The sequence below is a fragment of the Anarrhichthys ocellatus genome, unplaced genomic scaffold (assembly GCF_004355925.1).
Source record: "Anarrhichthys ocellatus isolate YVR2014 unplaced genomic scaffold, GSC_Weel_1.0 scaffold74, whole genome shotgun sequence".
In the NCBI taxonomy this organism is placed as follows: domain Eukaryota; kingdom Metazoa; phylum Chordata; class Actinopteri; order Perciformes; family Anarhichadidae; genus Anarrhichthys; species Anarrhichthys ocellatus.
The window spans coordinates 583,483-599,232 of record NW_022280104.1 but is presented as its reverse complement, the minus strand read 5'-3'; the positions used below and the strand labels follow the sequence as shown (position 1 = coordinate 599,232).

The 15,750-nt window shown below is 40.8% G+C and overlaps 1 protein-coding gene across 4 annotated transcripts in view; it reads left to right on the top strand.

Annotated features, from left to right (window-relative positions):
- Positions 1 to 15,750, top strand: part of LOC116397864 (RNA-binding motif, single-stranded-interacting protein 3-like) — a 152,968-nt gene that overhangs the window by 82,164 nt on the left and 55,054 nt on the right. For all 4 annotated transcript variants that reach the window (XM_031873738.1, XM_031873739.1, XM_031873740.1 and 1 more), the window contains 2 exons: positions 6,451 to 6,509; positions 13,973 to 14,064. In XM_031873738.1, coding sequence (XP_031729598.1) covers positions 6,451 to 6,509; positions 13,973 to 14,064 — 151 coding nt within the window. The remainder of the gene's footprint in view (positions 1 to 6,450; positions 6,510 to 13,972; positions 14,065 to 15,750) is intronic.

The following is a 15,750-nucleotide window of genomic DNA, read 5'->3' as shown; positions in this document are numbered from 1 at the left end:
CCCCCCCCCCCCCCCCCCCCCCCCCCCCCCCCCCCCCCCCCCAACCCTTACCCCTGTCTCTGTGCCAGTTCTCAGAGTGTCAGTGAAAAGTGCTGTTGTCAGCTGACATTTCCAATCACTCCCTCGGTCGCCAAAACTATGGACACACTTTTAACGTCTGGGGACAGAGCAGAACGTGATCGGAATCTAAAGCGGAGCACAAGGACAATTTCTCTCTTGCTCGCTTGCTTTATACCCACATGTGTCGTTCTCTCTCACCCTTACTACTGACACACTACTCTGATCTGTCTATCTGTTCATCTATCTGTCTATCTGTATATCTATTTATCTATCTATCTATCCATCTATCCGTCTGTCCGTCCGTCCGTCTATCTGCTATTCTGTACTTCATGATGGAGGGGTTATATGAGGACAGACAAGCTTTTACCACTCAAAGCCACTCAAAGGAGAAATCACTGCGGGTGAATATAAAACATTGAATAACTTCACAATGTCTCGTTAATCTTCAACAGCTGAGTTAAAAAACAAAAACCAAAGCATGTATATGTGACACGAATGTGCTTGGTGTTTTGTTAGCAGGTGATTGAGGTGAAACCTGAATCCCAAAATGTAAAATGTCTCTACTATTTCAAAGACAGAATTCATCTTTAATTATTGCACTGTTTTATAAGTAAAACTATGTGGAAAAGAATACATTTAAGTGATGCAGCTTAAACCTTTTTTTTTTTTTTTTTAAATAGGAGCAGTTGGATTGTTGGTAGAAGTCCATTTTGAAGATAAATATCTTGTCGATTGAAACGCTGGTGCAAAGTGGGCAAATGACAAGATGGCAAACGATGATACAATTTCTGCAGACAGTGCAGAATAGCAAAACAATCTCACCTGAAGGTCTGTTCAGGTGCTGTAATAGAAATGGAGTTTGCCCGGTTGTCATGAAAATACATTTAAATTTTTCTTAGATCTTTAAAATAAAACAAAACAAACAATCAAAATTATTTTTTGGGGGGGAGCAGGAAACATGATTTATTTTTCAGATTTAGTTTTTTTTAATGACATTAAATAAAGAGGACCTGCACACCTTGTTCTTGGAATTACGTATATGTGGTCTCCCAACTCCATGCACCAGTAAACAAGATAAAAGTGATATTTGCCACACCTTAGCTGGTGCAACAAAACTAACTGAGAGTGAGGCACATGCCATTAAAACATAGTCTGCACATGCCCACACAGTCCCGAGAAGAGCTCTAATCACCTGTGTGGAGAACCACAGGTGTGCAGGGCTTTAAACAGTAGACATTTATGTCATACACATCACATGTCACATTCCCCATTTGAACAATTATCGAACATCCTCTCTGCGATGGCCGGCTTTTCACCCCGCTCTCAAGTGTGTCCGTTTGGAGCGGATCGTATACAAAGTAGTTATTTTCCAGCATAACTCGACCCTTAGGTTCAACAGTCATGATCCTTTGCCAACACGAGGCAATTCCACTGTAATACCATAAATAAAAAGATCCTATATTTGGACCCAAATTGAGAAGGTATTGAGCTCTCTTGAGACTTATGGCTCATCTCAACTCAATTTACCCTCCATTGTGTTTGAAATAGAGCAATACCCAGCTATTCGGTCGGACATAAATCTTGATGGCAAAAGTTCACACTCTACCCCATAGTACTATCAGATGAAAAAATTAAATAAACTAATGTTATTCTTTTGTTTGTACTTGTGATTGTTTACCTTACCACATGTGTGGTCCTAGAGTTGTTTACCTACTGTATTACCCTACTAGTGTAATACCAACTCCTGAATGCACCACCTAACCAGAGTGCCTCACGGCTACGGATTTCATGGAAATCCCTTTTGGCAGATAAACAATGTTTCAGTGACAGCGAGCTATCTTCTGAATTCACAGCACTTTGCCTTTTCATCACGGAAACACTCCCAACACGACATTTCTTTATAGCACCTGAACATGCTAAACTATGGGAAATGAATTCGAAGACTTCTGAAGCACTGCGCTCTCTCGGTCCCTCCCTCTGTGTTTGTCTGAGTCGAACTGGCAGAGTGGGGAAAAAAGGAGGGAAGTGCAAGAGACAAGACAGCTGCATTGGATCCCCAATTAGGAAATACCACACACAGAGACCAACCTGCGTGGACGATCATGCATGCGCGTACACAAACACACACACACACACACACTCAAACACATACACAACCTTTAGAGAGAACATGCACAATGTACAGACACACCGAACGTCCACATATACATAATGTATATATATATGTATACATATATTTACACTCACATACATCCTGGAGAGATAGTGCAAGTGCATGTGTTTGTGTGTGTGGGTGGCAACTGTGGTTCAGTAGACATCAAGCGGTGAGCATCCATAGGCTGATGGTGCTCCACAAGGAAATGAAAACACAGATCTGACGCTGTGGGGGCCCTCAGAGGACCGTCATTAACACTTCACACACACATGAACACACAGCCAGGGTGCACCCAGAGACTGCCAACATTTGGTGCACTGAGTTTTGCATTGACATTCCCCCTCGAATCTTGACAGTCTGGTAAATACTGTCAATTTCAGCTGTCTTGCTGTTTTTTGTTTGTTGCATTTCTTGTTAAAAAAGATTCTGAGGAGTTTCCTTGTCCTAAAAGTTATTTTCTAGCTTAGTACCGTTTTTTGGGACTTTGTAGCATTTCTATAGAGCCAAAGAAAATAGAAAGTGTTTGGCTATCCAGCTACTTTATGATATAAAAGCAGCTTCTTGACAAAATGTAGATACTTCACCAGGTTTATCTATGAATGTGAAGGATTTCACTCCACAGGAAAAGTGTAAGATGAACTTTTTATTCTCTCAGCAGTTACATGATCACATATTAACTAATGACTTTTTTCTCTCTATAATTTACGACCCATGTTCTTGAGGTATACGCTCTGTTGAGCACACAGGGAATCAGAGTGGTGTCATCTGAATATGACTGACAACAACAATCGTCATGGGAATCAACTGAGCAGACAGGAAATACACTTTCGGTTCCATGTCATCTTGATGTACTTGACCAGCCTCCTTATATTTATAAATCAGGGAAGAAAGAAGTTCGGTTACAGAACTGCAGATTAAGCTGTGGGAAAGTGCTCCACTGTTTCTTCACACTTATCTCCCATTATGGACTCTTTACTCATGATTTACATCTAATGGAAACAGATGCCGTACCCAGATCCCTTTCAGAACTGATTCACTTACTGTTTCTTTGGCCCAGTGGAGAGTATTGGAATAAGGAAGTGCTAACCCGAACGACCTGGCTCCTTGTTATGTTGTAGGTATTTGAATAGCATTCATGAGTGTCTCATGTGTGCCGTCGGTTCAAGTGCGGGTCAAAGTTATTTCAACTAGCTCAGGCTTCTGCTGGAATCAATGAGAAGGTTCCAGTTGGGACTTTAAGACAGAACGGTACATTCTGCACTTTTCCTCTCCTCTTATTCCATGCTCTCCTTTTCCCTCCTTACTTCGTCATCTGATCTATTATCAATACTTTCTTCCATTCCATCACCTCATAGCAGACTGCTGTAGCTGTTTGGATGAAATGGAATTTCACCACTGAATCAAGTCCAGAAGGAGACACCATTTTGGATGGCGCAGTGTTGTTGTAATTTGACATTTCCCCAAGGCCATGGTGTCATTCCTCTCTCCTCCTATTATTCTTTTTTTTCAGTCCGGCTAGATTGTGTAGCGAGAGAATGAACAGGTGGATTCATACTTGTACCTCACACACACACACACACACACACACACACACACACACACACACACACACACACACACACACACACACACACACACAGCAACGCATTGAATATCCGCTGTATTTGTTTTCCACTTTGTGACAACCGGGAACATATTTTCTCAAGATTCATAATGTGTCAGGCTAGGTACCTCTCTCTTTGTCTTTCTCACTCTCTTTCTCTGTCACCGACACACATACATACACACACACACACACACAGAGACACACAAATAGGAAGATGCTGGAAATGTTTCACTTTTCTGCCGGGAAAAACAAGCTGCCACAACACCCATGGTGCATGAGATCTTTGTCATGCAGTCATACTAACTCACCAGGCACATTCACTCACACATGCACTGTAGGTGTTTACACTCATGCACTGACACACACACACATATACACACACAGTTTGAATCACACTGAGGCAGAAGTCAACAAAGAGTTGGGTATTGCCAGATGGTGTGTGTAATGTGTGTGATTACCGCTTTGGTGTTTTTGATCTGTGGCGTTGCCTTGCATGTGCGTCCGCATGTGTGTTTGTCTTTGCGTGGGCGATTAGTTCTGCCTTGTTTTTTCAGAGTGTTTTTCACGTCTGCAACAGTTGGATTGCTCCCCAAACCACAGGCCAAAGAACTTGTTTACCACAAGCCCTGACTTTGAAAAAAAAAAAAAAAAAAATCGAACATTAGATTTGATTTAAGCCTGTCACAAATGGTTTAATTTATATAATTAAGATGTAAAACATCTCAATTTGCAGAAAAAAGTGTGAAAATTGAGCATTGTCTGAAAAGAGCAGTGACTTTTCTCTACCAATTTCAAGATCATAAGCTGCTGAGCTGTCGTGTTATGTGTGATAGCAGCCTTTTAAAGCCTTTTGTCTGACTTTACTCCTAAAGTCTCCTGTCCCAATAGAGTACGATGTGAAGCTGCCAGGCGAGCTAGTCTCTGTTCTCTTCTTCTCACTGACAGAAGCAGTTGGCTGACAGAGACTCTCCTGATGCTGACAACTAAATGATCTCTTCTTTATTAAACACCTCTTACTATCTCTCTATCGCTCCCTGACTACCTTGCGTCCTCCTCGCCTTCAGTGTCTCGTTTTATCTTTTGACTGACTGCTCTCCCTCTCCTCATCTATTTCTCATTCTTCCGAGTCTCTCTCTCTCCCCCTTCCTTCTCTTTGTTCACCCTCTCTGCTCATAACCTCCCACACTGTATCTTCTCCTGATTGCTCTATCTTTCCTGTCTCCCTCCTAGTTGTCTCCCTCTTTTTCTCTTAAAGGAAAGAGGGACTCTGCTTCCGTCCCTCACCTGTGGCCATTAGCCAGTCAGCCAGCTTGTCAGTCTGTCAATCTCTTTGATAGTCACTCAGCCAGCCAGTCAGTCATTGTACAGCAGTGTTAAAACATTCATTAAAAAGTCTCCTCCACATCGCTAGTCAGTGATCCAGGCTGATCTCAGCGATCCAAGAATTCTTGTCTCAGTCTTTTTTTGCGCCCTCCTCTCTGTCTCTCCTCATTGCTTCTCAGCCTCTTTCTCAGTTTTCTGTCTTCGCACCCCTCTCTTTCCAGGAGGACCGAAAGACCGGGCCGATAAGAAACATTATTAACTTCTCTGTGTGAGAACAGTGAGCTGGAGAATAGAAGTGGAATGGATGGGGAAATAAGGGAAGAAGACAAAGAGAGAGGCAGAGGTGTCAAACGTAAGAAAGAGACAGACTTTTAAAGTTGGCAGAGAGAACGGAGGCATGGAGGTTGTCTGTCTCTCTTATAGGCCCTCCAAGCAGGATTTGGTGCCATACAGATGTCAAGTGATTACAGTATGATCATGTATGAGACGATACTGTCTGTGTTGGGTGAGATTTGGAACAGATAAGGACAGAATGAATAGATAGAAGCATAGAAAGAAAATTGTCTTGCGGACACCCCGAAAAACTGTGTTATGGTCTTAAATTCAAACTTTGTAAAAACATCTTTGCAGTTGCACCTAAAAAATATCGTCTCAGATGAAGTAACATTTCTTGAATTTAGACACTTCTTTGTTCTACTTAGGCACAGTCATGCTTTGAGCTAAATGCTAATGCTAGCATGGCAATATGCTCACTATGACATTGCTAACATGCTGCTGTTTAGCAAGAATAATGGTTACCAAATTCACATCTCAGTTTAGCATGTTAGTATGCTAACATTTGCCCTAAACAAAGCTGACACTGATGTGAATGTCAGAAAACAATTAGGCCAAAAATCAAAGTGATGGAAATATATAAATGTTAACGTAGTGACGGTGCTAGATGGGGAACTTGAATGTCTGTACCAAAGTTCATGGCAATCCATCCAATAGTTTTTAAAATCCACAAATTTGAATTTGAACAACTCATGTGGGCGCTAGATTAAAATTCAGGGGATCTCCAAAGTCATAAAGTTTCATCCTCTGGGGACCAAGTATGTCTGTGATACATTTCAGTGCAATCACGGTTGTTGATATACTGTATATCTGGACCAAAGTGGACCTATAGAATGACAAACTGCCAATGCCACCCTAGAGCCAGGCAGCATGCATATGACTCAAAGAACAACCAATATTTCTCTGTTTAGAAGAGCAAAACTGATATAATGACTGATATTGAATAATGAATATTTCATCGTTGTTTTTACAGATATGGGAAGATTGTGTCAACAAAGGCCATCCTGGACAAGAACACCAACCAATGCAAAGGTGAGTGAGGATCCAATGACTTCATCCAGTTCATCCAGCCATCTGTAGCCTTGCAAAGGTTCCATATACTTCACAAACTCCGATTTAGATATGAGACTTGGGTCTGGAAAACATCAGTTGAGAATTGATTAAACTTGGCAGACCAATCACACTTTTGTTATATATTTCCCCAATTGATCAATGCCAAAAGCTTTTACAATGGGCTAAAATGTCTGTCAACAGTGTGACGTCAAATTAAAACAAATTACTTCAACTTCAGCTCTGTGTGCTGCTGCACATGGTCCATGTGTTTGCCTCAGAATTGTGTGGTAAGCTATGTGGTAAGGGTGCGTGTTGTCACGCTGTACACAACACAACAGTACTGACTGAGATAATGACCATGTCATCCTTTAATCTATCTGACAATGCACTGCTAGAACATCTTTCTGTTTAACTTTTCTATGATGATGATTTCAGGATTGCACCCCAATGATGCTCAAAGTTAAGCAGCTTTTGAAATCAAGATGTTTGATCGTTGATTGTTGTCATTGGCCGAATCCAAACTGCGAACACCACACAATAGCCACAATGCGTTTCAAATAGTCTCTGTGGTGAATGAGGCTCACTCGAGTGTCTTCTGATGAGGGTCTGCTTGATTGTTGGAGTGGTCTGAACAAAGCACTAATCAATGTGATTGTAGTCGTCTGCTTTTGAAGAGGCACAGAAGAGCATGTGTTCAGCATGATTGCTCCTCATCTGCTAGGGCTGCACTCGAAGGTATACTGACGTTTAGGACAACAGCACAAATGCCCTGTAATCAGCGCATCAGCTTCAACGGTATGAGTGAAGGAAAAGCTAGTCTGATTGATAGCAGTGGCAGGAATGTTAATGCAAAATGATGTCTTAAAATAATAATGGGAACACCAAACCTCATTGAATCTCCTCTGAAAACACTATTTTACTTTAGTTAGTATGTTGGCTCTTTTTAAATGACCAGGTATATAAATCTTACAAATTTCTTAATTCCAGTACCTGCTTTGACATCACATAATCAAATATTGCTTGGAGCTCTGAAAGCATATCGAAATGCCTGTCCTGACATCATTACAGCACAGCCGAAGGGAAGGCGGAAGATTCTATTAACCCAGTGATAATTATCAGTTATTCTTCCACCTTCTCAAATCATTACATTTTTTCATTGCTGTTTCTTGAAATGGAATTTAAGAAACCGGATTTAGTAGAGCATCAGTGCTCCAGCTCATGATTATTATGTTTGCCAATTATGGCTTCATGCTTCTCATTAGTATGATTTACAAATTGAAAATAATAGCTGCTTTATTTAAGAGCACATTGCATCTAAAAAGGCCATTTAATTGCAGTGCTTACAAATAAACCACAACTAATCTTAATATCTGCTTTGAAGTGATGATATTCTATATTTTTCTTTATCTTAACAAATCCCATAGAAAGACTATCCCTGTAGATTATTTTGAGTCACTCCCACATACAAGTAGCTCTGCTGCGATGAATACTCACTAGAGCACCAAATGTGTATCATTGCTCAGCTGAAAATAGTCCTCAACAAATACACTATTTACTCTTGTTTGAGTTACGTTGGCTAAAAACTGCAGTGCCCAGCTGTTTGAGGCAATTATTTAGCCTTTTTCAAAAATGATTTAAGTCTTCGTTAGGAATGAATACACGTGGAACTAAAAGCTACAGAAGTGGCTTTGTTGGTTTTTGGTCTGCTAATGGGATTGTGTTGGCAATAAGAAAAATGTGAAATAACACCAGCTTTCAACCTCTCAAATTTCATGATCTGCCGTTCGTCCGCATGTGCTGTCCAGAATTCATGACTGCATTGACTGTACACATTGAAAAAAGTGTGAATATGTACATGTATGCACTCACCCAATATAGTATTTACAGAACTGCCTGTGCATCTGCTATTCATGTTCATGTCTCTTAGATTTCTGTCTGAAATTAGATAAAAAGTCAATGAATGAAGTTTGATGCCCATTTTCATAATACAAATAGGGATATACGACTCAAACAGAACGTTTACAGCCTGGTTTTAACACATTAAATCACATTTTAAGCGCTAACGTGGGTATCAAACTTTTTTTTTTAAATTATAACCTGGGTGTATTTTGTGAAATCAATGAGCCTGTGTGTTTCTAAGTAACTTCTTGACACTGGAACTGGCACTATACTCTGTATTTACTCCAGAAAAGACCTTTATGAATACAAAACATTAGAGAGACAGTTTCAAAATGCAAACTGACACTTCCTCTCTGTAAATTTATGCTTTTTATTTAATGCACAGAACACTTAAAATGCAGCAGCTGCAGCAGCAATGTTTAGTCTGTGACCCTCATCAGTACTTTCACTGCTTGTGTTGTAGACTTCATACATCTCTCAGCCAGTTGTTAACTCACAATGAAGGAGTTTCATTATCAGGCGGCCATTAGAATGCCTTACAACCGGATAAGTGTTGGTTTGATTGCAGAGGCATTCAGTGGGGACAAGATAAGTGCTTAGCGTGACTAAGAGAGTACAAATTGGCAAAGAGAGTTCGCTTCGAAAAGAGAGGGATGGATGGGAGGAGGCACGGTGGGGGGTGGAGGGAGGGGGTGAAAATAACCTGGGGCTGACCGAAAAGGAAGAGGACCCCTTTAAACTGATGATTGAGCAGACAGCCTCCTCTTTTCAGGAAGATTCTGCAGAGGGGAAAGAGAGAGAGGTAGAGAGCGTGAGAGACAAAGAGTCAGGTAGGTAAATAAATAAAGTCGTCCTTCTTTGCCGTCTGCAGGGATTATGTTCGGTTTGTTCACAGCTGTTGTCATGTGACAGCCTTGTGATCCCAATTTCTATGACGGTCTTACTTCCTCTAAATTATTTTGTGGAGTTCCTCAAGCCCTGTTCAATGTCTTCAAGGCTTCTTTGCTTTTTTTAGTCCCTGAAAGGTTGATGTTTCCCTCTGGAACAATATGTAAATATATGAAATGGTGCATAGATACATTAAAATATGAGCTCTAAAAAAATTGTTTCATGGATTGTCATGTTACTGAACAAAGAAAGCAAAACTTTGGCTTTGTTCTCCGAAATAATATAACTACATTATTTGAAAAAGCCTCAGCTTGTAGCAGGTTCAATGTTAAATACACTGACAGTTTTCTAGTTAGCAGCGTGGGAGCTCTGGGAGAGGGAGAGGGCACAGAGCACAGGATGGAGGAAGGAAGGGAGAGGAAACCACTTTAGATTGTAAAGGATTTCCATTTCCCAAAGACAAGGGCCCTCCCTCTCACTGTCTCCGTGTCTCCTGCCCTTTCTCCGCCTCCCTCCCTCCTGTTTTTCATCTCATTCTTACTCTCTCTCAGCCTGCCACTCTCCCATTCCCCCCGACTCCCTGCCTCCCCCCATGCCTCCTTTGCTCCGTCGCTCACTCCTTTTTCCTCTGTACTCGGTTAGTCTAATGGCCCAAGGCCAGGAACTCTGGGAGCTCAGGAGATTAGATGGGTGTGTGTTTGTGTGTGTGCATGCGTGTGTGTATGCACGGATGTGAGTACCTATGTTTATCTGTGCATCCATCTGTGGCTATGAGTGTGTATTCATGTGGGAGCGTGCTTGGTAATAAAACTTTTTTTCATTCACGAGTGGAATATTTGTCAGGCCGGACTGAGCAAGATGAATTTTCATCTCTGTGTCATCGTAAGGCCACAGATGGGAGGGACATTTGAGAGAGAGGAATATATAATTCAGAGATATTATTTTCATTCTTCCGTTCTCTCTAGAAATATCCTTATCATTCCTAGAAGAGCTATCACTTACATCCACATGTGATGAGAGTTTTCACCCAACTAAAGAGGGTGGGTTGTAGTGTTTAAGTTATATGAAAATGTACAAATTACATGTTGGGCAGAAGTGCGGCGTAATGATCTCCATCAGCTTGGAAGACAGGCATCTGCTCACAGACTCAACGAGCTTCAACTCAAGTGTCCTTGAGCAAGACAATGAATCTCTACCAGCTCCTGGAGTGTGTTCGGTCGCTGGTACTTGACCTCTGACCTCCCTGGATGGAGAGGCAAATACATGTTCAGAAAACACAGCTCGCTCCTTGAGTGATGAATTGAGTCAAAGCAAATGGCACATTTCAAGGCTGATGTTCCATCATACCAAACCTGTCAATAAGATGAGCACTCAGAGAAAAAGGAATGTCTCTATTATTCATGTCTTTCGTGAAGGGTGTCTGGCGTTTTTCTACCAAAACAAACATTTTAAGATGTAAAAAATAATGAATGTGTGCAGGAAAAGGCTAGATTACACACCAGCATCTACAACAACTCAATATTTATTTATTTTTTTAGAAGCGATCATCATGTGCAAGGCAGCTGACACATAGACTTAATTTTCTGGTACTGTTTTACTAACTACGGCACAATTGGCTGATTAAGTGTTTTGCCTCTACAGAACCTCACAAGTTACCACCACTGATTCCATTGACTGTGTTCAACTTCAACAAACATACTGCATTGAAGCTGTCCAAATACTGTGTGCTCATATACAAATATCTTTAGTATGATACGGATACCACATGAGAAAAATACTATCCTGCCTCAAGCATCAGATATACTTTATGTAGTCTTTGTAAAATCCTAACTGCATCCTCTTTGGATCCAAATAATTGAAAACTGTCTATTAAGGCCACAAGTTACTGATGGTGAGTAAAAGGACATTTGTTTATGCAGACTGAATCATGGAGCTGCCTGCTGCTCTCATAACAAAAACACCCCATAATAATCCATAATGTGTTTCATGCTTAATTATTACAAAGGAGGAAATGGAGGTGATTAAATAAACTGATTAACAAATTAACAACTCTAAGTGAGACAATTACAATGTGTGACAGTGCTGTCCAGGAGCTTTATGCCTTGGTAAATATGATCTGTGTTGCATATATGCTCTCAGTAATGAACTAAAACTTTATTGACGTGAAGTGATATGTTTAGCTCTGGTTTGTGACATTAGTGACCTACATGGCTGGCACACGGAAAACTAATACAGCTCATTATTTTAAGTAGCCACATTTTTTTTTTCTTTAAAAGAGTACTCCATCAATTTGGCATTGCATTCCTATTTTACTGTGGGACTTAGGATGGACAGTTTCAGAAATAAAGCGTTGAAATAGATGCACCAGCTAACCTCAAGCAGGGCTAAGGAGCGGGCTACACAGGTCTGGTATAAGGTCACTTCTTTCTAGCTCCACAACCATTTTCAAACGTGTAGTCTTCCGCCCCAACCGACGCTGAAGTGACATCACTTGAGGCAGTTTATCAGATTTCGACGAGCTTTCATAGAGCCACAAAAGGCGTCACATATTTCTTTTTCCACATATGTAGTAGTACTCCTCAAGACCTGTAAACAGAATGTAATGTGTATAATTTATGGATTTCTCTTTAGAACACCAGCTTTATCAATACGGTCGCTCTAATTTAAAAGATGTGTGCGCTACTAATAATGCTAAACCACTGCATCAAACAAGAGGACTCTGTTTTTGACTAGCGGTGATTGAATTATCCATTGTGAACTGTGTTCGGGGTTTTATTCTCCCACTAATTACACAGATGGTAATTATGGTTAAACAAACAGCCATTAGTGCAGATATGAGTAATGAACTTTTCTTGAATGAAACAAAAGGATCTTCCCGAGCTACTGATGAATGCTGTATGTTTGTACATTCTCAATTAGTTCAACTGTATTGGTGTGGCCCTAATTAGATGAGTATAGATGAAAACTGTGTATGCAGTGTGCATGTGTATACACAACGTGCTTGCATATGTTTATGAATCTGTTTTCTTGAATGAAGAAATTCATCTGAACATTATACGTGCATGTGTGTGTTGGTGTTATCTTATTTTGGCTAAATTATGGATTTCTCATTAGCAACAGTATAAATATTTGTGCGTGCTCTACGCATCTTGCTGTGAAAGCAGCTTGATGCCTTTGAAGAGTAAAAAGTCATGTGCTTATCAGCAAAACACGAAGTGGCTCCAAATCAACAAGAGAAGATAGAAAGACAAGAACAGTTAGAAAGGAAGTGTGTGAGTTGAAGAGAGAGAGAGAGAGAGAGAGAGAGAGAGAGAGTGTATCCCTCATTCCTAACATGTTTACATTTCGGATTGTAATGAGTGAGGCTTTTGAAATGTGGATCATTTAATCGTGTTAACACGCAGCCTACTCACAACTACAGACGGAGTCTCAAAGCTGCTGTGCATTTGGCATTTTTCTTTCTGGCTTAATGCACGTGTGTCAATATGTCTTTTTTTTTTTATTCGCCTCTCATATAAACACACAATCAAAAACATTCTTATACTAGGAGTCTCTCGGGCTATCTCACCAATACCACACACCCTTCTAGGCAAACTGCCATTCACACGACAGGCAGTCTGCGTCTCTCTTTGCCTCTTTCTGTCTATTTGTCTATTTAACCCCATCTCTTTCCAGCCCCACCCATGTGGCCGTAAAACAGGGCGTATATCTAAAAGTATAGATTGATATGCATGTGTCAGACCTTTTTGTCCTTCAGGGCTTCCGGCCAAGCCGCAACCTAGATCCCCAGAAACCCTGGTGTGCAGATACCCTGCACACATACACACACACAAAATGATGCAGACCACATTGCAATAAAATCGACCGACGCTCATTCTCTTTGTGTCTTTATTTCTTTAAACAGGACGCTGAATCACTTTAATGGCTACATTAAATGCAGAGAATTTTCCTTGATGTCACTTGTATTGGCCACTTCTATGGGAACCCCATATGCACTGAGAGATTGATTGTAGTGCAGGGACGAAACAAGCTCGCATGCAATGCAGTGGGGTATTAAATGTCAGACAATTGGAAGCCAGTAGATTTTACATGTTACAGTTAAAAAGGCTCTCAGCATTGAGTCACGACTGTACACATGATATATATATATATATATATATATATATATATATATATATATATATATATATATATATATATATATATGTGTCGCCGTATGTGTCCATCTACAGGGAGTTTATGGTGAGCAGCCAACCGTGCAGCCAACAGTAGAGTCGACACAAAACATCATTTCATTAAAAAGAGCCGTAGTACACAAAACTTGGGCAGACATTAGAAGATTTTTTTGGATCATAAACAAGATAGCAAGAGTTACTGTTATGACACCAATTCTGTTGATGTTCTGTGCTGAAAACACGTTTAATGGGGGAACTAGCAGCTTTCATAAGATACGTGACCTGACTTGATTGTGACACATTTACAGGATTGATGCAGCATTGAAAACAAAGCGCAGACACTGGCTGGTTCTGCTCAGCGATGTTCAGAACAACCTTAACTGATGTTCTTTATTTATTTATCCTTTTGTTTCCCCTCAGTTTGCTCCTCCTCCTCCTCATCTTCTTCTGTGCTGTCTGTGTGTGTACGTGTATGTGCAGGCTATGGCTTTGTGGACTTTGACAGCCCTGCAGCAGCCCAGAAAGCTGTGGCCTCGCTCAAAGCCAGTGGAGTCCAGGCACAGATGGCAAAGGTAAGCTTCACCCCGCCTGTCACTCTCTGCTCCCCTTGTTGTTATTGAGGTGTTTGACTTTCGTGTGGTGTTGTACTCCAGGTCGACTTAATCACTGTCTGTATACCCTGGAGAAAGCCAATGGTGTCGAAGGTGAGGTTATTTGTGGTCACAATAATACTAGTGACATGTACCAACAGTACAGTGCGGTGGTGATAATCATAATAACGATCACTGGATTCACTGCCTATCAAAGTCTGAGATACATGTAGCTTTGGATAAGTTGTTGATGAGCTGAAAAAACTTTGATTTGTAACGCGTCACGCCAGTCGGCCGTCAGTTTTTAGCTTAATGTCACCGACTTCCATTGAAAATGACTTTTAGCCTGTTGCTTTGTCGCTTGTGGTGTGAACGCGTGTGTGTGTGAGCGTGTAGCTGGCAGTAGCAGCCTATGCAGCAAAGCTGTGCCAACACATGTGGGCCTTACCAGCACAATCCCATTATCCTTCAATGTGTGTGAGAAAAAAAGACACTGAATAGCTTGCCTTGCTTTCCGATTCATTAAAGCTGTATCGCTGCATACTTCCTTTTATAAATGAGAGAGGAGTGCAATTAAAATCGGCCAGTCTTCGGGCACCAACAGCATCCCATTGAATTAAACAGCAGCAAGCCTCTGAGCCACCTTTGCCTCGCTCTTCTATTAAACCTCTTTTCATTAGACTTCCATCTCTTATTTTGTTCCTAACGGCTTGAGGGGGCATTTGCATGAGCAGTGTTGATGTGTTTACCTGTTATTAAAGAGAGGAGAACCCTCGACTCCTTGGAGATTGAGTTTCCCTGAGGGATGGAATTGAGGGCAAAGAGTCAATTCCAAGTGACACTTCTTACTGTTTCATGAACTAATTATGCGCAGAGCTGCTGATGTCCCGGCTAACTTTCCTGAATCAGGTTGCTGGAGAAGGTCTCAAAAACACTGCTGTTGGATTTCCAGCTTGAGCCTCTAACATTTTGTAAGATGAGCAGCTTAATTGGGATTTGACAAAGTCTGGTTTCAACTCATTCAGTACCAATTAAACTGATCGAAGTGGAAACTCATGCCATGCCATTACCCACATCCTTCTCAGCGTAACGCTGAGGTTTTGTAGGTTAGCTGGGACAGAAACTTTTGTTCTTTGTTCTAATCTGCAAGATAGTTAAAAGCTTTTCCTCCACAAGACAGTAGTGGCAGTAGGTAGAGCGAAAAAGAGGATTAGGTTTTGTGAAAGAGAGATGAGACATCTAAGAAATGTGAATATTGATTGCTTTTTGGAGAGGGGAGGCTTGAAGAAAGGTGTGGAGATAGAGCTGGACTGTATCAAAGACCTGAACTCACATAGCTCACACTCACATAAAATGCCATCATATATATATATATATATATATATAGAGAGAGAGAGAGAGAGAGAGCTAGAGAGAGAAATACAAAGGTTAAACAATGTAGGAGCAACAGTTTTATTGCCTTGTAAAACTGTTTGTTTGAATGGTGTGAATGAGTTTTCTTTTAGTTAGGGATTTGATAGAATGCAATATTGTTAGGCACTAGTGAAAGTTGTTTTTACTTTTGTTCTTTTGTACAAAATAGAAAAAGACAAGACGCTGTTGAGGTGCACATGTTTTACGGGAGAGTCTGTATCCTTCATTTTATTGACAAAATAATGAACACATTTG